This window comes from Varroa jacobsoni, unplaced genomic scaffold (genome assembly GCF_002532875.2).
Source record: "Varroa jacobsoni isolate VJ856 unplaced genomic scaffold, vjacob_1.0 scaffold_1490, whole genome shotgun sequence".
Classification (NCBI taxonomy): Eukaryota; Metazoa; Arthropoda; class Arachnida; order Mesostigmata; family Varroidae; genus Varroa; species Varroa jacobsoni.
The window spans coordinates 203-23,181 of NW_019214392.1; the positions used below are offsets into that span (position 1 = coordinate 203).

General features: G+C 41.3%; 1 protein-coding gene and 2 long non-coding RNA genes across 5 annotated transcripts in view; 1 reads left to right on the forward strand and 2 right to left on the reverse strand.

The window, feature by feature from the left end:
- On the forward strand, nucleotides 1-15,717 carry LOC111270545 (mediator of RNA polymerase II transcription subunit 12-like protein). Of its 3 annotated transcripts, none has more exons than XM_022850811.2 (14): nucleotides 1-1,173; nucleotides 2,389-2,625; nucleotides 2,921-5,287; nucleotides 5,511-5,633; nucleotides 5,854-6,029; nucleotides 6,160-6,253; nucleotides 6,610-7,713; nucleotides 7,971-8,890; nucleotides 9,210-10,102; nucleotides 10,537-11,292; nucleotides 11,659-11,811; nucleotides 12,124-12,138; nucleotides 12,778-13,011; nucleotides 13,660-15,717. In XM_022850811.2, the coding sequence occupies exons 1-14, from the start codon at nucleotides 1,075-1,077 to the stop codon at nucleotides 13,821-13,823; spliced, it is 7,335 nt and encodes a 2,444-aa protein (XP_022706546.1). In that variant the 5' UTR covers nucleotides 1-1,074; the 3' UTR covers nucleotides 13,824-15,717. The 3 variants fall into 3 exon arrangements, with proteins under 3 accessions (XP_022706546.1, XP_022706547.1, XP_022706548.1); XM_022850812.2 differs by having other exon boundaries at nucleotides 9,210-10,096; XM_022850813.2 differs by lacking the exon at nucleotides 12,124-12,138.
- The window catches only part of LOC147752118 (uncharacterized), a 21,648-nt gene continuing 6,245 nt past the window's right edge, over nucleotides 7,577-22,979 (reverse strand). The window contains exons 2-3 of the long non-coding RNA XR_015314980.1: nucleotides 12,766-12,966; nucleotides 7,577-7,707 (exon numbers count right to left, since the gene is read on the reverse strand). This is a non-coding gene — a long non-coding RNA (uncharacterized LOC147752118). The remainder of the gene's footprint in view (nucleotides 7,708-12,765; nucleotides 12,967-22,979) is intronic.
- LOC111270548 (uncharacterized) overlaps nucleotides 22,425-22,979 on the reverse strand; it is a 1,699-nt gene continuing 1,144 nt past the window's right edge. Inside the window, exon 2 of the long non-coding RNA XR_002686341.1 lies at nucleotides 22,425-22,724. This is a non-coding gene — a long non-coding RNA (uncharacterized LOC111270548). The remainder of the gene's footprint in view (nucleotides 22,725-22,979) is intronic.

Consider the following 22,979-nt stretch of genomic DNA (forward strand, 5'->3'; position numbering starts at 1 on the left):
TCAAGTATACATTTATTTTAGGCAAGAAACCGAGAACCGATCTATGTCAAATCCATCGAAACCTTAACCAGTCGTTTAATACGGGTGCCACTGGCAAACGAAGTTTCTGATTATGCTTGTGGGGACATCTTGTTAAAATTTCATCATACTTTTAGATACGCATTCTTTTCATATTCAATGTGTGTACCGCAAAATGCCTCTCAAGGGCGCGTCATCTGCGTAAGCTAACCGGTTAGCACTAGCATAGAAAGCTGTATTGACTCAGAGCGAGTGTTTCCTGGTATGCGCCATTTTATTGCTTGTCGATTCGGTTTCGTTTGGATTATAAACCAAAACATTGCCCCAATTAGACAGGCTCTCACAGCAGATTCTGTTTGTATCACCCAAATGTAAATGCAGGAATGATCATTTTAGGTTATCACGTTATGTTTGTTACCTACACTATATGTTTATTAATTTTTTTACCCCGCCTGATCGTTTTGTCTAGAACAGCAAGCTTAACGCACGCCAGAACAGCACTCTGGTTTGATTCAACATACACAACACCTATGTTCATTCATAAATTTTGCGTTATACTACGGCAGGTTATGATTTCAATTAATGATAGTTACATTTTTCTATTAGAGCCAAAAAAAACTAAACAATTATATGTTAGTGGCGTTAAACACCAAGGATTGCTCCAAGGATGATTTTTATAGGTGTGCGAACCTCTAGTACACTCATTTATTCCATTAATATGATTTGCTTTTATGTTATTTTATCGAAAACTGTTGCAACTTTCCATCTATTTTACTAGGAATGAATTTTTTTTTAAAACAAACGAAAACACAGACACTTATGCTTTGCCCGCCCGGTTCGCCTCGTTCAAAATTCCCGCCGTTTTCAGAATCCGATAATTTCGATATAATTTTATAATAATTTTGCATGTATTTCTATTGGTAGTCTTCTACTCTCTTATATGCGATCACAGGTTGCCGAAATTTAGCTCTTTCATTGGTCACTGGGGTGTTTCTCATTTAGCCGAATTTCCCCTATGTGATCTGACAGGAGTAGCGGTCCTGGATCACAACAAAGATGGCGGCGGTGGCTCCTTGGTTGTACGAGAAGAGGGCCCTGAAAAAGCCCCGTCTTGGGCCTCCTGACGTCTACCCACAGGACCCTAAGCAAAAAGAGGTATGTCCTGTTATCAGCTAGCCAGCGAGACCAAAATCAGCCAACTTCATCGTCTACAAGCATACTAGCCGAAGTGGTCCTGACTTTGTTTGCTTTTACTCTCCCCGATAGGGGCTCTCCTCCGATCAACTGTATCCACTGACAGCCTATTGTTTTATATTACTAGCACAATGCTAAGAATAGCATACTAGATAGAGCATGCAAGTTCTGGAGATTTCATTTTGCACACAAATGTGTTACAATAGCAAACCAGATGATTAAAATTTACAGGAGATTACGCTTGGTGTCACATCATCCTCTCTGTATCCAAGGGTGTGTTGACATCAACCAGTGTGTCTGTGTCTGTGTGTATATCTTATCCACTATTATTGTTGATGCGAATTCGATTGTGTCCGGACGCCGGTATTTCAATGCCCCGCAAACTTTAACGCAAACTAAATGTGATCTCTGTTAAAAGTCTGTGGTTCAATCGAAGAAACGATCGGCCGAGGTTAACCATGCAGAGGAAATAGCACTGCTGAAATAATTCTCGTGTGGGGTTTATTGTAGCTAGAGAATGAAAGAGAACAAGCGAGCAATTCACTCCCGCACCCGCTGAACCGAGGTAGACCCTGTATGCCGTTAATTGCATGTCAGTTGTGCGTTTCTTAGACGCATTCAGTGGCTAGACGTTCTCAGGTGTGTGTACAACATTCTCTAGGGTAATGGACAAAAAATGCGCCAGATTGTTTAGTTAGTTAGAAAAGTAAAATGAAAATTATTTGGGTCCTGGCGGCGATTAATCAGCAGGAGTATCGCATAAGCCTTTTTAACTTTTGTTGAAATGACTAGGAGCAGTGTTAGAAAAATGGTGTATACTTTGAAAAATGGTAAATACATTTTTATCTATGACGACTAATTTACAGACATTATTGTGAGCAGCCTTCAGACACTCTAGCTCAACAATATAGAATAAAGTAACATATAAGATTAAAAAAATAGCCCATTCTCTCAGGTGAGTATTGGTGTTATATTTAACGTTATATTGTATGAATCAAAGACATAAATGAAGTATAGGTCAAAGCGTCTGGAATAATTGTTTAGTTTTAGAACATAACACCTACGTGGTGATTGAACTAAATAAAATTTTATAGCGAAAAGACTAAATTGGGTGGCTTGTATTATCCTGGTCATTATTAAAAAGTTATGCTTCATTTTGTGGTGATTTTTTTGTAGGATGAAATAACGGCAACAAACGTGAAGCAGGGCTATGCAGCCAATCCTATCCAGGACGAATGCGGCACGGCGCGTCACGCGAATATCACAACGGCCAAGTTCAGCACTTTTTTTTCTGGTGTATTAATTAAGAAACAGGAACTCAACACACTTCAAGATACGGGCCGGAAAAAGCAGCAAATTAATGTTAAAGAGTGCTTTTGGCCAGTTACTGCCAAAAGTAAAAATGTTTTTGAGGTAAATGTCTCAGAGCTTTATCCCAAAACGAAATTCAAACAATTAAGTATTCAGCAAGAATAGTTAATCCTACTGAAAATATAGTAACAATTTAAGTTTTTCTATGAAAAGCATAAAGATACATATTGAAATTACATTTGATTCATAGTAACAACCAATGGGAATATGCACACGATATGCATCAACATAACAAGGTTTATGGTGAGATAATGCGTACAATCGTCCTACTATCTTTCTTTATAGTAACTATTTATCCACAATTCTTGTTAAGCTTTTTGTTTTGTTTGTTTTTCAGAACTGGTTTAAAGATCTGGCAGGTTCTAAGCCTCTTATCTCCTTGGCGAAAAAAGTGCCAATTTTCAATAAGAAGGAGGAAATCTTTACTATATTATTCGACTTTCAAGTACCCATGGTGCGCGCCGCCTGGTTCCTCAAGATGGCCAGCGTCTATACAGCGGCCATCTCTGAGGCCAAAATGAAGAAGCGACAACTGCCAGATCCATCACAAGACTGGACCCATTCACTGTGCAAATTTATGAAGGATATCCTCATTCGCATGGTGGAACAACCTTCGCCCCCACCTCCAGGTGTGTCAAACCAATCTACGACACCACCACAGCAGTCACCGCCCCCTGCTTCACAGGTTGATATGCACAGTCAGACATTGGCCAAGCATTGGCAGTACCTTTGTCAGCTGGCAAGTCATTGTTACCAGGAAGGTCTATTAGATCAACAGGACTTCTTATCATGGCTGTTAGAACTTATTGAACGAACAAAAGGACCAGATGACCCCACATTACGAATAACGCTATTACTGGTTCTTCAATATACAACTGACTTTGTCAAGAATGAAATCTTATCAAGGCGACTAGCTTATCAGTGTTCGAAAAAGATCGCCCATTTGGTAGCGGACTTCACACTGAAGGAAGGCGGAGCTGTCGCTGCCGCCAAGCGGGAAGGGTCCCTTACAGTAGAAGAGCTCAGCCCACTGGCGCAGGCTTTCGTCGAAATTTTGTCATGTCCCTATCATCGGACGCCATTTTTGACAATGTGTTCGATTGTGGAAATCATCACGTTGGATTGCCCAACTGCTATGGTTTTCAACCAGACAATCCCTGAGGGGTTATCCAAAGACGAAGTTTCTTCGAAGCGTATGCTTAATGGGAGCCCTCTGGACATACTGCCATGTTCACCGTCACAACTGCCAATTATCCCTGAAGATTTAGAAGCGCGGCGAGAACTTCGCGAAGCGGAGGAGCATATCATCCAGCGGAGTCGTGCTTGTGAAATGCGTTGGTCGTGTGAGAAATGGCAAAGTCAGAGTACGGCGACTGGCGCTGTGATGACCAAAGTACTCGCCACACTTGATGCGTTAGATCGACATTCATTCGATAAAATAGATACAAATAATTCCTTCGAAACGCTTTATAGTAAGATTTTTACCGATTGGCCGACGACGACAGCGTCAAGTAGTGAAGGCGATGGGAAGTCTTTAGCCGTTCAGGAGCTAGAGCCATTTGTAAAGCTTGTGTGTGAATGGGCAGTAACCACTAAACGACGGGGCGAGCACCGAGCCCTGATCGTCGCTAAGCTATTAGAGCGTAAACAGGCCGAGATACAGGGGCCGCAAGTGGGCAAGGAAGACGACGACGATTCGTTTGTTGTTCAACCACCGATTTTTCAAGATCTTCTCGTGCGGTTTCTTGATACGCAAGCACCAATACTTGACGAGAAAGTAGCTGAATCGCGACTGGCGTTTGCCAATCTCGTGTTACTTTTCTGCGAACTGATTCGGTGGGAAGTTTTCTCTCATGACTTGTACATGTGCACGCTAATTTCAAGGGGTTATTTCGCCAATCCTCCAGTAGCGTCTTTGCCCGTGGCTGCTATCGCATCGGTTCCACCGCCACCAGGTGCGAGCTCCTCTCGGTCAGTTAACACGCCGCCAGGGCCTTCGTCCCTTGGCTTTCTTGATCCTTCGCATGGCCCGTCGCCGGGTATTGGGGGCGTTCAAAGTGGTCCGAACAGTACCCAATTGCCATTATTTTCACCCGGTGGACAGGTGCCACCTGCGGTCAAACAGGAAGCCCATGGATGGGGTGGCAGTGATCCTCAAATGGACTACGACGATACAAGGCTCGATGCCGATCTCGGTAAACTTCTCGAACGAATTAAGGAGGAACAGCAAAGCGATCAACAACCGGAACTATTCTCCGATTCAGTCGGCTCCGACCGTGAAGACGGTAAGGAGGGTACTCCGCACATAAGCTCAAAACAGCAGCGTCATCTCCAGTACACGAAGCACTTCCCGCTACCTGCAGCTGATTTAGACGGTACGGGCGGTGGAGGAGCTTCACATGAATGCAATCAGAGACACGTACTGCTCTATGGTGTTGGGCGTACACGTGATGAGGCCCGGCATGTGGTAAAAAAGGTTGCCAAAGATGCCGGCAAACTGTTCGCCAAGAAAGCGTGCATGGACGTATCAGAGGGTGGTAAGGTTCGTAAGAGTGCAAAGGAATCTGTATCACTGGACGCAGTTAGCCAACGGTTCCAAGCATTACCGTACAATGATCAGCATACAGTAGCAGCGTCGGTAGGGGCACAACTTTTGGAGATGATAAACGGATTTGCCACCGGCTCCTCTAATTACCTGCCCTTGGTACGTTATTTGTATCCACTGTGATGCTTTATGGAATTTTTTACGTTTTGTTATGTGTTTTTGTTTCAATCTACCAGGTGAGCTAATGAGTTCTCTGTTTTTAATACAACAAATTATGAGATTGGTTGCGAAGGTACAAAAACTCGTGATACAACTAACAAAGATTAAGATTTAGCAAGGTCTTCATTAAAGAATAATATTTACCCTATTTTAATTGTTTTAGGCGGAGCATATCTCGTTTCTGTTGAGTCTGATGGAAATGGCTCAGAATGTCAATGGACTTCTTGAATTATGTCTGCATATACTAAAGGAGCTACCCGATGTTGAGGCAATGCTCGTCCAGAAGGTAATATTAGTGTGACGTAAGATCATTTTTTACTGCAGGTTAGCTAATCCAGTGTAATAAACTCGCTACTTTGGTTCTATCTTGAATAACTAAAAGCAATTAATGACAAATAATCACCTGACTGGTAATGACAAAGTGCTCCATCACAGCAATACACTAATTATTTGCTAAAGTGGACAATATCTAAAACTGATTTGTTCGCTTTTTTCTTGTACTACAGGGCTCACCAGTGGCTGGGGTCTATGTACCAACGGTGACGCTAAATGTTGTAGGTCTGTTATACCGTTACCATTGCTGTCTGTTGGTGTCACACGAGCAGACGCTCGCCATTTGCGACGCCCTATGTCGATTAGTCGCCAACCTCGAGGATACCAGTAAATGTTCCAGCGCACAGAGGTAATTCAACCTCATATACCTAGACGCATTGTTAAAATAGACCTACTTAAAAGGAGAGGTACTCGTTGCTGAACGTGTATATATAGTTTATTAATAGCACCGTCGTCCTATTTATATCTTCTAATTTCAGGTGCATTCTATGTTACATATATGACCTTTATACAGCTTGCTACTTTTTGAGACAGAAGTATGCAGATTCGTTTTTGGGAGCGTTATGTGCAAAGGTAAGATCGGAGTATTTGACATATGGTAGAATTTATGTTTACTAATTTACGTTGTCTATATACATACGTTTTTTAGTTAACAAAACATTTACTCAAATGCCATGAGAGTGATGTAACCTTTTCCATGATTAAGCTGTGGAAAAGAACGATGTTTGTTAGTAGTTTTCTTACCACTCAAGTTCAGTGAATAGTTATAGTTCGAATACTGTTTCGTGCATTTGTCTGATAAAATAGCGAAGACCAGATCTGCACGGAAAAACATAAGCATCTCTGCAAAGCACAATCATTATACGCAATATTACGTTTCGAATCTTAGTGTTTACCAATTTATTGGCTTGTTTGTGATTCTTTTACAGGTAAAGCAGAACTTTTATGTAAACCAAACTCCGCAACAGGTGCATTTCATGTGGAAAACTTCACAGTTCCAAGAACTGTTGGCCAATCCTCGAGTCGCACGGCCAGGAGAACCAAATGCTGCACCAAATGCGGCCGCAGCCCACGCAGCTGTGTTGCAACAGCTCAACGAGAATCCCTCAGCCCGTTACTCGTTTGTATGCAGTGCGATCGCAGCTGTTTCCTCATGTACTGATCTCGAACGCCTAAACGACGTTGCGCTCCTGTGTGCCGAGATGACCGCTGGTTGTCAACAGTTGCCTGGGGAATGGCTAGGCATATTAAAGGCGCTGTGCTGTTCTTCAAATCACGGGTGCGGCTTCGTTGATGTGTTGCAGGTGGTAGACATCAATGATGTCGCCACACACGACCATTTAGCGGTACTTTCGTCGATGCTTGTGGCTAGGCGATGCTTCACTCTTCAAGACTTTGTCGTTCATGTCGCAATTCCTTCACTTTTGAGCGCATCGCCAGTGAGTGGAGCAACCCATATCGAAGCAGAGCCCGGTGCTCGAATGAGTTGTCACATGCTTCTGCGACTGTTTAGGACGGTTGAAGCGACTGGTGGAACTGTACCTGTTGGGCGCTTTCTGATTAAAGCTGCGTGCGATCGGCATCTTTTGTTAGCTGCACACAACAGTATGCGCGTTGAACCCGTTCTAGCGGTTTTGAAAGCGATTTTGCTTCTTGGGGAAACGGGGAGTGATGCCAATCTTAATGATACCAGCCCTCAGCTGCTCGAAGACGCCGACGCGCTGTCGATGGCAAGTCAGGCGTCGCTCAAGGACTACTCTAAGTTTGCACTGGCCCAGATATGCTCACAGCAATGGGTACATGAGCGTTGTCTTCGAGATCCGGACCTACTCTGCACAAACGATCTTCTGCTAGATCCGATGCTGACCCCCTCACAAGCAGAGTCTCTGCTGGGCTTGATATGCTACCCCCAAAGCAGTTTTTCCACTGACGGCGGTACACGACGAGTTGAGTCGAATCCTGACCATCGACAGCGGCTTGTCAAAATATTGTCCAACCTCGATCAATGGAGTTTGCGCGTATCTTGGCTACAGGTAAATGCAACAACTATCAGTTAAATAAGGCAGACAGTTAATGTAATCTTTATCGGCAATAATATTTAACTTCTAACTGCTTACCATAAGGTTTTTGAAAACCTATATTGCTTAACACTTTTCTGACCAACGAGTTATTTTTGTCAGTAGTGAACACTTACTTTATATTTACAATAAATAAGGTTTTCTAGAAAAAAAAGCTTACATAGTTGTTTTATTTTTTATTTATTACGTTTCTGGTGATAAATTTTCTATAGCTCCAAGTGATGCACATGCAGTGTCAACAATCGGCAGAGGTCCCGCACTGGTTGGACAACGTAGCTCGAGCATCGATCGACGTATTCCAATTGTGTGATGCGGCTGCATCAGGCCAACAGCAATCCACTAGTAGCGGAGGCGCTTCGAATAGTAACGAAGATAGGAAACCCCCAGGCGGGCATCAAGGGCAACATGGCCACGGTCACTCACCCTCAAAACGGTCGTCCCAGCAGCAGGATCACACGGAGTTTGTTTGGTTTGTCGCCCCACTCGTCTCAAAGCTGCCTGGCGTTCAGGGAAAAATTCTGCGCCAGGCGGGTCATACTCTTGAAAACGGCAATTGGACCGCTTACGCTGCAAAGAAAGATACTAAGGCGTGCAAAGGCGCTGCTCTTTTGAATCATCAGCCATTTCTTTCACTTATACTGTCTTGTTTGAAAGGACAAGATGAACATCGTGAATCGCTGTTGAAGTCACTGAACGCGCAGCTTACCCAATGTTTGAGCACGACGCGTGACGACAAGACAATACTAGATGACCTGAAAGCCAGAAAAAGCTTTCACGAAGCGCTATTGCTCAGGTTGAGTCTGGTGGGGGGAATGTTTGACATGATCCAAAGGTCAACAACGTATACAATGGACTGGGCTCTAATATTCTTGGAATTGATTACAACAGGCCTGGTTGATTCACATTCTCACAAGGAACTTTTCTATACAGTACTCGACATGCTGGCTACGCTCATCCACACTTCATATGAGGGTACATTTAGTGAAGATTCACGACGACAGTATTTCGCGTTGATCAAAAAACTGAAAAAGGAAATAAACGAGTCCTCGCAGAATAGCGATGTCAAGCTTGTTTTACAACTCCTGCCTTTCCCGAAAAGACAATGCACAGTAATTACCTGTGAGCCCATGGGGTAAGTAACCAGTATAGATTTGATGACGCTTGACTGGATAAACAGTTGGGTTATTACTTTCACTTCATTTTGGACCCTTTTTTGTAGAATTTAACATTAAACTTACCTAGAAATCACTGAAAATGTTAAAGCTGTGGTTTATGGAAATCAGAATATTTAGTGCACGGTCATCACAAAGTCGCTATATCGTGTTCGTGTTTCGTGCTATTCGCTTTGCAGCTAATTGCCCGATCTGTCATAGAAAATACTTTAGGATCTGTAAATATGTTAATTTCTACAATCTATTAAATACCAATATGTTATTTTTTACTTTCTACAGTTCACTCATCGACACGAAAGGGAACAAAATTGCAGGGTTCGATTCCATTGATAAAAAGCAGGGTTTACAAGTAGCAGAGAAGCAGAACATTTCACCGTGGGATTTGCTCGAAGGGTATAAAAACCCTGCCCCACTTATGTGGAGGTGGTTCGGAGCAGTTCGTGTCGAACGAAAACCAACCCGCCTCGAAGAAACATATCGAAGCCTTCTTTGGCATACTCACAGCGCTCTGGTGAAAAGCAGCGACTATTTCCTTGATCCACCTCAGTTGCCTCAAGAAGACCTAGATCCACCGCCATCTGCAACGCCGACACCGCCTGTCGCTGTAGCAAGCACGGCGCCTGTGCCAATAAGCAATACGAGCAACACGAACAACAACAATATGCCACAGGTCTCGGTTGGGAACAATAGCAATGGACCAACTCCAGCTAATCCACACGGAGCTCCAATTGGTCCTGGTCAACAGCAGGCGTCACAACAGCAGTCCAGTGGTATGATGGCAGCTCAAAGCTATGGCGGTCCACAGCAGCATCTGATGGGTGGTCCAATGCCAGGTGGTCCTCCAGGAAATATGGGCCCGCCAGGACTGATGGGACAGACTCCTGGTGGACCACACGGTCCTCCTCACAGTGGCCACATGATGGATATTAAGCCGGTAATAGGACATCATCCGGGCCATCCTTTAGGACAGGGGAATCCAATGGGACCCGTACAGCCAGGTCCAGGACCTCAGTCAGGCCCGATGGGCGGCCAGATGCCAGGACAAATTGGCCAAATGGGTCCAGGACAAATGGGTCCGGGACCGCAAGCTGGAATGCCGCCACATATGGGACCAGGACATATTGGGCAAGGACCCATGGGGCCAGGGGGTCACATGGGAGCCCAAGGTACGCGTAAGTTGCCAACTTTTTGTTCCCCATTTGAATTCTACATGATTATCATAATTTTTTGCAAACTGAACCTTATTAAAACAAATTATTTCCGCTAACTGCTATATTTTGGTTAGCCGCATAAAGTAAAGATGTATAAAGTTTATTCAAACACACAAGTATAGGGGTCGCATCCATCAGAGTCATGTTTCTCTTCTGGTTAAGAAAAAAAGCTGTACATTTTGCTTTCCTGAGAGTTAGACCTGTAAAACGGTTTGCATGCGACTATTGTTAGATCTTCTAAGCGTCTTACCTTAGTTTTTGTTAAAGAAGTATTTCTGTTCTTTTGCACATTTTCTTTATTAGTTTTTAGCTACACCTTGTCATTATCACTAGTTTTATATTTTAGATCGCGACTAATGTTACTACTGTCTCTCTTTATCCAACCGTCTTTACAGGTAGTACAATGGGTCAAATGACTCCCGGTGGACCCATGGGCACAATGGGTATGGGTGTCCCCGGTGGACCGATGAACATGGGACAGATGCCACCTGGTGGTTCGATGGGTCCAGGGGGCCCAGGTGGGCAAATGCAGAGCATGCCCCAGCAAGGCATACCACCCAGTATGATGGGACCACATCAGACAATGATGGGTGGACCTGCAGGTCATATGGGCCTGGCCGGCGGGAGCAGCCCCACCCGAGGTGCTCGTAAACCGCGACAGCCACGTCGACCCCGTAAACCAAAAGCGAATCAACAACAGGCTGTTCCACAAAACCAGCCAGCACCTACCTCAATTCAAGCGCCAAGAGGCCAAATGGCGTACGGCGACATCTACGGAGGCCCTGGAGGCCCCGGTGGTCCTGCTGGCGGAGGGCAACCAGGTCAACAGGGACCTCAGCAACAACAAGGAAACTGGGGCTATGGACAAGGACCTCAACAGCAGCCACAGCCACCACCGCAACAACAGCCTGGTCAACCCCAACCAGGTCCAACAGGTTACTATCAGCCGTCTGGTGGCGGACAGATGGGTCCACAGGGACCTGGTGCCCAAATAGGCCCGCAGCGCTTTGAGCGACAGCCGGCCAAAGCGGCATTGTCGTCGATGCTGCGTCAGCGGCAACCTCAATCGGGTGGTCCCACAGGCTATCCCGGACAGCCTAACCCAGGCCAGCAGTACGGAGGCAATATGCAACCCCAACCAGGACCACCAGGTAAGTTCGAATGCTCACGGGCTACCTACGCATGGCCGCATAAATGCTTTATTTTAAAACCTACATGTGATTTAAAACCATACATGAGATTACTGTTGTTTTTTTTTTGTTTCAGAATGGGGTATGTAGAGCAATGATTATTACCTATTATATGTGTTTATGAATGTGTCTGCTTGTAAAGATATTTGCACCCCAGATATATACATCTTTGTTATTAGTCAAGTACTCTTGATTTCTCTTTCCACGAGGCAACTTTTAGGTGAATTTCGCGTTTGTCTGCTTTGCTTATAAGATTTATTATATAAAAAAAAATTATGAATTACTGACACATCTCGTTTATTGTCGTTGCGACTGTTTTCGTCATAGACATGATGAGTACGCCGCGTATGCCACTTATGACACCTCAACAGCGCAACATGGCTCCACAAAGGCTGCAGAACCCCAACCAGTTCGGACAGGGACCTCCAGGCCAATTCGGTCAGCAGCAGGGTCCAGGTCCGGGACAATTTGCAGATCAAGGTTTGTTTTTACTCCTCCTAAAAAAATGTTTGTATACCAGGCACTAACATTTATGTGAGATTATAAGGGAGCTGATTATTCTATAAGCAAAAACTAATATCGCTAGTAGTGTCGTCTTATGGGGCGTCGTAGGTAACTTTCCTTGTATTTTTTTTTCAGTTTTTAAAATTACTGAAACTCCAGAACCGCATGCGTTATGAAAGCCAAAGTAAACAATGTATATAGTCTGAGGACTACAGCGTGTTGATTTACAAAAATACAAAGTTAAAGCCTAACTAAGAATGACATTATTATTTTTTTGTTTTCTTTCAGTTGGTGCCGAATATCGTATGTTATCACTGTTTTTTTTCTATTTAATTATTCGCTGTTATTAGCCTAAATACACCAAACACTGTTCGTGCTACATAACATATAACAGGTGTCGACAAAAGGTTTCCCATTGTGAGCTTATTTTGTTCTTTTAATGACTAAGAAAAATAATTCAATTTGCTGTTTTTAAATTCTTAGACTTAGTAGTTAAGGTTAGACGAAATGGATAATCTTAGTGGGTTTATTCATGGGCCGATTTAGCAGAATACCTGTATTACACCAAGTGTATAGTGGTTTTAATAAACGCTTCTATTCAGTCATTCCATAATTTGTTTATGTCAAGGTTTACAATCTTCCTAAGTATTATTGCATTTTTAAGGTGCTTGAATTTAACTATTGCATACATTTCAGACTACCAGCAAGTACCCATATATTACTAATATTTGTATCATCATTTTGGATTCCATGCCCTTTTACATCTTCAATAAGAGCAGACGCTGGTAGCTCTTTAATTGATCCGCTCAGATGTGTCGTCCAATGCTAGCTTCTTGTTTGTGTGTTTAGTCAATTCAAAACGTTCCCCATATAAGGTGCAGTTAATAAAGTTATTCAAATATTTAATAATATTTATGATATATGACGTACTTGCGCAAGCAGGTGTACGACCTCGAGGTGCGCCTCCTCCGAACATGATGGCTGGACCAGGCGGTTTCGCTGGTCAGGGAGGAGGCGGATACGGTGGTGGTGTTGGCGGCGGTTATGTAGCCGCCGGTGCCGGCGGACACCCACAGACAGCGGGCGGAATGCAACAACGGCCTCAATACCCCCTATCGAACTCCGGTCAACCTGGTGGAATAGGCCCTCAGCAACAACAGAGCATGGGTGGGCAAGGTGAGTAAGAAGCGAGAAGAAATTGAAGTTTTGGTTAATACCACATACTTACCAGGATATCGTAATAGCTTACTGGAATACGAATCGGTAAGGCTGATCGTGTTATGTGGCCTATTAAATTAGGAAGATTATATATAGGTTTAATGTAACTTCAGTCCGCCATTTAAATATTGGAACTGGCGCTCACAATATCTAGTTTTTCGCAATGGAAATTGATGTTTCCAATAGCTGTTTCGTGACTCGGCTGGCTAATATTTCTTCTGTAAAAGCAGATGGTGCTCATATAAATATACTAGCCGGGATTTTTCCTTCGAGTGTAGGATGATCCCATGCATTTAGGCACCTATAAAGACACATTAATCATAGGGGAATCCATCTTAAACTATAGATGAAAGTCCTAAAGGCTTTTTGTCACATTTCCTAAACTCTTACCTTTAACATCGTTTAAGCGAATAATTATATGTGGATTACGAGGCCTTCTAGATGCTTATATTGCCTGTGTCAAGCTATATCAGCTTCTTCACCAAAGACTAGATAGCATACGGCATTTTGATTACTGACATAGAAATCAATTTAGTCGTCTCTGACTAGATAAGTTTATCAGTGTCTATTTTTGATTGTGCTTTTATAATCATATTCCTTTTTCAGGTGGAATGATGGGAGGTGGGTTCCAGCAACAAGGTCCACAAATGGCTCGGGGCCAAAATCCTAACCAATTCATGAACCCGCAGCAACAGCGAGGTGGGCAGCCGCCTATGCAGGGAGGAATGCCACCCCAAAGGGCGCCGTATCCCGGACAGGGTCCCTATTGAGGCACGAAATGATGGCATTAGGTGTTTCGCAGATACGATAGCAGTAGATTCAGTATTCCCACATTTTCGCCTCGTGCTCACCTAATTCAAGTAAGGTTAAACCAAAGCGCGCTCTGTACGATATTATACCACAGGCAAATGAAAAGCTCTCATAAAACAGATCTACCGAAGAACGACCACAAGGCTTGTCGTATCCGCTATGGAAAGCAGTCGGCTGAACTCTAATATGTAGCTTTGGCCAAACCATTGTGATTACTTGATACCTTATCATGCCTTACGTACTTGAAAACTCACAAATGACAGTAGACTGAACTAACAAACAATAACGACATGATAACTCAATACCAGCAATTCTAAACGTTACTAGAGTTGAAAGAGCGACGCTGGCATTGTATGGAAGAACTGCCTTAACATCGGGATGCCATTGTGCAGTACATAGCGGAAACACTAATTTCAAACGTCAATGCACGGAAAGGGAAAAAGCAGAGAACTAAATATCCTATTAGTATTTAATCGATAAATGGGTGGTCACCTTTGCCACATTGATGGTTCCAGTAACTTTCCTAATCTCTGCGCTTAGATTTTTAGGACAAACCATCTTTTGAAGGAGTTAGAAGTCAGTAGTGCAAAATCAAGGGCTAGTGTTTTAACCATTGTAAAAAGGAATTACGTGAGACTGAATCGTTTTGACTGGGCAAACAAAACGATAAGCGATTCACAAGTAATATTTGAACTAGGTATCAACAAAGAGACAACTGAAAAGTGTTCACTATGATTATTACCCAATCTGGACTGAAGGCTGTCGCCGGGCGACGCATGTGTTTACTGTACAGGCCGTTTAGCTATACGATGCTAACTATTATAATTATGTATGGATAAAAAGAATTAGCTAAAAAACAATATAGAACGTGTTCTGTCACGAAGAATGAAAGAAATATAGATAGAGCCGATAGGAGTGTTTTGCAAGTAAACACGGTTATTTTGATCTGCTTGTGTACAGATGGTAAATAGCATAGGAAGTGTTTTTCCGGCAGGACACTAGGGAACAAACATGAAGCACGAGGTCGGGCTGTCATTGTTGGAGATCGTGACCGACGGCGGCATAGCATGTTTCGTACTAATCTTGATGTGTTACATACTTAGAGGTAAAGAGGAGTTTTCAGCTTTCAATCTTTGTGTACATTCAACTCTGTGACAGGCGCATTAATAGACTACAGCAATCAAATGAGATTTTGTTGTGAGACAAATACTGCATAACAATATGAGTGTGTATGAGTTTCTTTAGAGTTTTCTTGTGAACACGTGACGCCATCGAGTACAGCGGCTAAGACATGTTGGATTTCTCAAATTATCTGTTTTTTTTTTGTTTGAAATGTGTTTAGATCAACTAATCTTATTTGTTAATTCAAATTGTTTCTTCACTGTTATGCAAGCTGCTACCTTCGGAAAAATTATCGAACAACAACATCAGCAGCAATCCTCCCTGTAGATAAATAGGTTCTCAGTACTTCGTTCATGATTATAATTGCAACTTTGGTTTGAACTACTGCTATGACCATGTGAAGAGCGTTGCTTGTACGACTGGGTTTATCAATGTCGAGTTGCGAGTGCAGTAGTAAAGAATATATGTAAATGTAGTTCGCTGACAATAGTAATAAGAGTAAATGATAATCTGTGTCTATCGAATATATTGTGATGTGGTACGATTGGGTGGTCGAGGTTAAATACAATTGGTATGAGTAGTAATGTAAAGTGTACAAGGGCAAAAGTTTATATAACAGAGGCCTATGATTGTTCTGCGTTTGTACAATGGATATGCAAGAAATGTGAAATATGGTGAACATGCCTAAAATACTACGAATAATTATAATAATTATTATTAAAACCTCACAAACCATTATTTTCCTTTAACATTAGTAGACAAGGACGTATCCAGATAACTAGTAAAATTTTACGCTAATTTTTGACCTGCGTTTTATTAAAATAGCGTGGTAGTTTTTGAAAAAGTATCACTTCGCCTTTTTTTTTTAAAAAAAAGGCGAAGGTGATATTTTTTCTCACCGATGCCCAGACTATCTGACCATTTGACGTTTAGCAATTATTAGTAGCCTAAATATATGAACTATACTGCACCTGCATTTTAACCTTGGCACGAAAAAGTGCTCCGGAAATTACGTTCTGTTGCTTAAGCATGTATTGCTATTGTTGGAGTTTCAACTTGCTTTTCTAAAACTCACTAACCAATGGAATTAACAAATCACTTGAACGCTAATATAGAGGGTAGCAATATTTCATTAATTACTCGTCAGGCGGCAAATCTGCTAACTGCATAAATCCAATTAGCTCGAAAACTTTGTGGATTTTACAATGTCATTATTTAGTCAATAGAAACCAAAAATTCAGTATCATAAACTTTCATCGTTCTCAGTGGTCGCCTTCTTCTGATTATGTATCCTTCTGGTTTCCTATTGTCACTGATTTTTTGCTCGTAAAACATATGGATTGCTAATTTAGAGGCCAAATGGATTATATATCCGACGTAGATTTTATCTAGATAGCCCATGTTCCGGCGCGCAAACGTAGATTTCGAAGATGCGCTATTGAGGTAGTCAAAGGGAAGGTCATAAAGGATAACAACAAAGAAATCTATCTACGAACGTTTGATAGATATTCTCAGTTTTAGGAAACGGGGAGGCCTTATATAATGATCAAACCTTAGAGGAATTAACATGAAAAGCAGTGAACGTAGCGTCAGCAGCTTCCACAGTACATAAACGCATACAGACTGGATTAGCTTCTCTCATTGTCTCTAGCGGTCGGTTGCCTATGGCTTTTATTTCATTCATAGCTTTTAGAATTAACTATACTCCAGCTTGATGAGTTTCTTATCCGTTGACTACAACGGACAGGATCTAGGTAGGACTTTATGAACGAACAAAATACCGGAAACAAATTAAACATTAATTATTTATTCTTACAAATTAAAATTAAAAACTTTCACTAACAAGCTAACCCACAGAAGTGATATGCGTAGTAATGAATTAATACTGTTATTATAATACCGCTAATAAAGCTGTTAATATAAAAAGTAAAGCTAAACGAAAAATATTACGACCCTTCTAATATACTTTTTAGTGGACCATATAAAGCTGTATGCAATCTTTTACACATATCTTGTGGATAATATCGCGCTTTTTTAAATTGAAATTCTCGAGTATATCTAGAAGTAACCGGTAAGCACTTCCTCTAGTAATATCTCATTGCAGTTAGGTTTGCACAGTGTAAGCCATAGAGAAACCCTAGACTGGGCAAGGAAGTGGTTCAGACCCCCCCCCCCCCCCCACCATCCATACCTATAACGTGTCTAATTTGCCGAAACGCTTTTTATCAACAGATTTGTATTTTGTTCATTAAATTATTATTTGTAAGACTTCCGTGGAGTTACGAATGTTTGATATCAGTCCTGTATAGGTTTGAACTGTAGAATTTCGTATCATATGGTCAGTAAGTAGTTGCTGCGTATAACATTCCCAGGGGCTGGCGAGCTGTCAGTCGTTGCTGGAGGTTTACACAAAAAGGCTGGGACGACCGAATCCACAGTTTATAGCATGTCAGATTGTTCTTGCATATAATGAATTTCCCAAAACAATCGAAGTACAAGTTTGCGACTCAGTCATTTACCAACTCGGTATAATAGAGAGGAATAATGTTATAAACGGTCCACGTTATAGTCTACAAGATTCCTTGGGTTGTAGCTATATTACGCATTTAGCTCTAGATAGGCAATTTAAGTTAAATGCTGCCCTAATTTACTTCGAAGCTATTTTTTTTCGTTCGCGAATACATTTCATTCGTTATGTATGCAAGTATGAAACGTGAAGTGCGTTGCCGGAGTCGACATATTCAGATATCGATCGAATTCGATAAACATGATCTTTTGTACTTAATGTTCAGTGTTTAAGCCGTTAGACATTACACAAGGCTAGATATGCTTAGACTGGATTAAAAGGAAAGTCAATTTAGCGTTGTATACAACTATTAACCGACTGTATTGTTGAATTAATGCATCTCTATTTAACTCTTTTGGGGCGTCAAACAGCAAACATTTACACTTGAGTGTGAGAAAAATTGGGAAACAGAAGGCAACCTAGGTGAAGATCGTATCAATGTTTTCAGCAGCTGCTAGATATTATATGGAGTGGGTCAAGGTTACTCGTATTCGTAAAGTTTCAGTTTTTAAAAATATTGAAAGTTCTAATATGCACAAGCCACATAGAACGCTGCCCACAGCGAGAACAGTTTAAAAAACAAATGCAATCGAGAGTTTATTTAAGATCGTGTTATAGTGAACACACCGATAAATCTGAATGATTTAACACCGGCGATAATAACGAGGGTCAATTATATAGCAAAAAATGTGCCCTATACTGATATTGTCTTAACAATAAAATTGTTCGCTTACAATGAAAAAATAAAGATGTCCACTTAGTAACTCTTCATTAATTATGTAAAGATAAACAAACTATCAACAAAAACTTGGTCAGTGGTGAAAGGGTAGGCCTGTGATTGCACCACTTACATTTGAACATTAAGAAATTCGTGCTTGAAAGAAATGCCATAAATAATCACACCCAAATCAAAGCGAAATTCCTTGACACTCTGGGTCTAAACGCAAGCTTTATTTAATCTAATTAGTTAGTGATAATTTCACACTATTCAAATATTGCAAAGCGTTATACTTTTACTTCTCTTCAACGCAGGTAAAATGCTTGACAGATTTCGAATGTAGTATTTCCAACCTATACTTTTTTCGACGCTACCGTGTCAAAACCGGATCATTATTTCCATTCATCACACAAGTCTAGTCACTGATGTGCTCGATTGCTGGAGTTTTTCATTGGCTTGAGAGGGCCTTGTGCATGGAGATTCAGGATTGGCAGAAAAGCCTGCCAACGACGTGGCTCTAGCCTACAGAGGCGCGAGTTTCTGCTAGATCAATTACATACCCATTATCAAACACTTGATTGTCCAGAGTTTCTGGGCGACGCCAGCTATGATAGTGCCTAGAAAGCGCGTCACATTTCGTCTTCGACATACATGGCGATAAAAATTACATGCCAAAGCAAATTTGATAGCACATGCGAACGGAGGTACATCGATAACGCTTGTGCTGGTCTGGTCAGCTATTCCTGTATAACTAAAACGCATCGTGCCCTCATGGCGAAACCTGATGTCTACGTTTTTCTTATAAACCTCAACGCTACGCGCGAGTAACCTCTGCGCGTAGTCCACAACGAAGGTTTTCTATCAGGCTGCGAAGTCATTATGATTATCATGAAGCAATTCATTATATATAGGTATATTCATTAAAATGGCTTCTTGAGTCATGATCTGAACCTATTGAATGTACTAATTTGTGAGCAATTAGTACATAAATGCCATATAAAACTTATTTATTTCGACAGAGCTAAGGCGTGCATTGGCCATTTTGCGCTGAGATTTACTGAAACGTATTCTAAACAAAGACTTAGTGAGTTCAAGGATAATGAGCAATGTGGAGACATGGAGTACAGAACATCTGAAAAAATTTAAAAATTTTTGTACGGTTGGGCAAGTGACTAGTGGTCATGGAAAATACTCATTTATAAGCAATCCACGGGTCGCATGCTCCCTAAATTTGGATTTCAGTCACTTCACAAAAGACCATCAAAACGCTGTGTCGGCTGTGGATGCGCCATTAAGCAGATGGACATCAAGGGAGAAATCCCTTTCGTTCCATGGCTAAAAAATATATCCAGACCTCATATTTAACAAGTACTTGGTGCGGATCAGGTACGCCCCTGGAACGCCTACATCTACATCGAAACCTGAGTATGATGACTCCATGTTCAGTTCGTTCGGTAAACACACAAAATTTCGGATAAGTTGTAGAACCAGCTTTATATATTGCTGGTAATATTTCGTCAGTTTGATTGGAAAATAAATTATTTTTATATATATATTTATGATAAAGTAATATTTACATATCGAAATGCCTCAGTTGGTTTTTGTTGTACCATACTAAAGTTCTAGTGGGTATAGCAAGTACGTTAAGAAAAACAACGTCTCCACGTGCCCACAGACAGCAAACCATGTCATTTTTTCTACCTATCGTACGCAAACGCAAGAGTATGACACATGATATAAAAAGTTGACATTATCTAAAATAACAGTAGCGACATCACTCTGGTTAATAACCAGTAACAAAAAATAAGATGTTACACATAAGACAGATTTACACCCTCGCATTTTCTATTTGCTATTTATGGCACAACACATATGTACCTTTGGAATTTAAAGTTTGGTCACTCAGTTCGAATGACGCGTTCATAATTAGGTATTGCAAATTATTACTGCAAAGAATTTGGAGTTTTTGTAAAATTAGACTGTTAATGGCACGGCAGTGACCCGGGAAGCGTAACAAAATAAGATTACTTGCTTTATCCCTTGGGGTCTTCTCATGTGAAAGCAGGCTCTTGTCAGAATTGGCATGGTTGAACGCGACGGTGGAATTCCGTTTCCAATTATTCGAGAAGAACGCTGTGCGAAGATTCTAAGCAAAAAGCAGACAATGCTAAGTGGAAATCAGAAAGCTGTGAATTAATTAACGATGAAATTATCCTTAGTGCAAAAATAACGGTCGCATCTAGCGGTGATTTATGATGCTAGTTTTTAGATGTAATGTTTAATTGGCGTACTATTTTAACTGATACAATAATATTGAGCCCTTGCCGCCAGTAATGGTGGTGATACCGCTTTGCAGTAGCGCTGTCGAATGCACATGCGTCGATTTAGAATTGTCAACCTAAGGTCTAGTATAACTGAGGGTTTAGTATTCCGATTTTTGTGGTTCAGCTTTTTGACGACATGTTTTTTGCAGTGATTGCTCCTATAGCGGAGAACAAAATATCGTGAGTTTTCAACCACAAATTCATCTCGGGACGCAGGGATGAAGCGTCTAAGCAGCATAGTTGAAACCTATCTCATTTGTTGGACTCAGTTCAGTGAAATTTTCGAAGGCAAAACCTTTGGAATCACTAGAAGTTCCCGAGTTGCTCAAACGCAAACGTGAAGTTCACATAATCATTACGCGTGATGATGAAGCAGAATTTACAGTGGTTCACAATTTAAAGTTTACATCCTAGTCTTTATTTAGATGCATATTGCAACAAATATTCCGATTATAATCCGGATTCGTCCGGATTGGCAGACGAAAGCTAAAGTGTTTCAGTCCGTAATTTCAGCCCGAAAAGGCCGGGCGACGTGAGCGGTCCGAGTCTGGAACTTGACGAAAGGGCCTTCCAACACGTTTCACATTATCCGGTGGGTAGCTTAGGATACGCGAACAGCCGAGTACGGTAATGTGTTCTTCGAACAGAAGTTGGTGTGGAGAGAAGTTGGTGGGGCTGACCATACGTACCTTGATTTTCGCCAGATGAATGCCACGTTGACTAACGCTGCACTGACTATTTGCATAGTGATAGCCGAAGCTTGTATGCTTTACAAGATTTCGTGGAAGCGGCCTGTTCAAGGTCGATTGAAGAGCTAAACTAAACATTTGTTCCCATTAGCCAAAACGATGGTTATAAAAAAACTCCACTGTTGGAGAGTCGGCCTAAATTAGGTGAAGAGGCGCCAAAAAGCAAAACTATTAATAATAGCCTATAAATAACATTTAGGAAACGTCTGCCCTCAATTGAACCCAACAATCGAGGATAAAAACATAAAATCCCTATAGAAGAACAATGCTTAATTTTGAGAAGGGTTCAGCAGTTCACGACTTAAACGGTTTTAGAAACTTATAAACAAAATAGCATTTTCACATATTTTAACCTAACATTTAAGAATTATTAAGAGAGACGGACTCCAAGAAGCAAGAATTTTCCCCAAAACACTAGCTAACTTCAGGAAAGGTGTTCCAGTCGCTACCATACCATCAGTAAGCACCAAAAACAATTTAGCCGTTGGAAAATGTTTACTACTTATAATAAAAAAATAATTATCTTCAGGAAAAAGTCAAGCTCCAAAACGCAACGGCTTGCAAGTCGTCTCGTCCTAACCGAGGTCCGGTAGCAGAGTATTTCAAGCAAAAGAACAAGTTCCAACGTGCTCCAATAGACCAGTGTAGCTCATGGAAGACTAGAAAAAAAATGATCCGCATATTCGAGGCAGAAAAATTCAGCTAATTACGTAATGCGATCAAGTGAAAAGTCTGCTCTTGAAATTCCCAACAGAGTGTGCACAGTATAGCCCCCGAAGTGAACCCGATTTCCGGCATTAGCTTTGACAGCACTGCGTAAGTTTTTTCAACTTGATATTGAGAAAGCTAGCTGTCATTTTATTGTAAATGAAATTATTGACGTGCCTTACAGTTCACATTTCAGATCAATAAATTCGAAGATTATTGTAGTTACTTGGAATCAGAACTACAAAATATTAGCCAGCTTTAATCGTTATGGTTCAAATAAATAAGAAAATGGGCTAAAGAAGATACAGTTTTTAACTCATTCGAGAAAAATGGTATTCATCTGAAAGTTCCAGTCGACTAATGAATTAAAGCAGTTAAAGATAGAATTCGTTTTTTTTTATTTCCAACACGTACCATAAAACTCATTATTCTTGTGAGAAACGTCGTCAAATTTATTTACTTGTAAGCAATAAATGCTCTACCCTCACTATGATGACAACCATACCCTAAGCGCCGCTTACGATTCCGCGTCTTCCGTAGCTCAGCGTACGAAGAAAAAATTGATTAACGACATGTCGAAGTTTTTTATACATTCTGGGCTTCGATCTTTAATGCGCCTTGGATTTGCAGCGTCATTCGCTTCCATGTTCGGAATAGACCTTTATTGATATAAGCTGACAGATATGAAATATTGATTATTATTGGTTTGTTTTTTTTAATTTGTTCCCTTACTACTACATTACCGTTTCTCATTATGTATTGGCTATGCTGCACGAAAACAGAACAGCGTGGAACTGACGTTTGACCACAGCTCACATCTTTACGCTTGACGACCTCCGCCTCAAACAACAGTACTAACAACTCTTTGAGGATAGCGAAGTGAATGGCAGATTTTCTTGTTTATTATTGATTACGCATTCATTACTCAA

Coding starts and splice junctions, on each gene's coding strand:
- LOC111270545 (XM_022850811.2), top strand. CDS start 1,075: ATGGCGGCGGTGGCTCCTTGGTTGTACGAGAAGAGGGCCCTGAAAAAG. Junction 1,174..2,388: donor AGGACCCTAAGCAAAAAGAG/GTATGTCCTGTT, acceptor ATTTTTTTGTAG/GATGAAATAACGGCAACAAA. Junction 8,891..9,209: donor ATTACCTGTGAGCCCATGGG/GTAAGTAACCAG, acceptor TACTTTCTACAG/TTCACTCATCGACACGAAAG.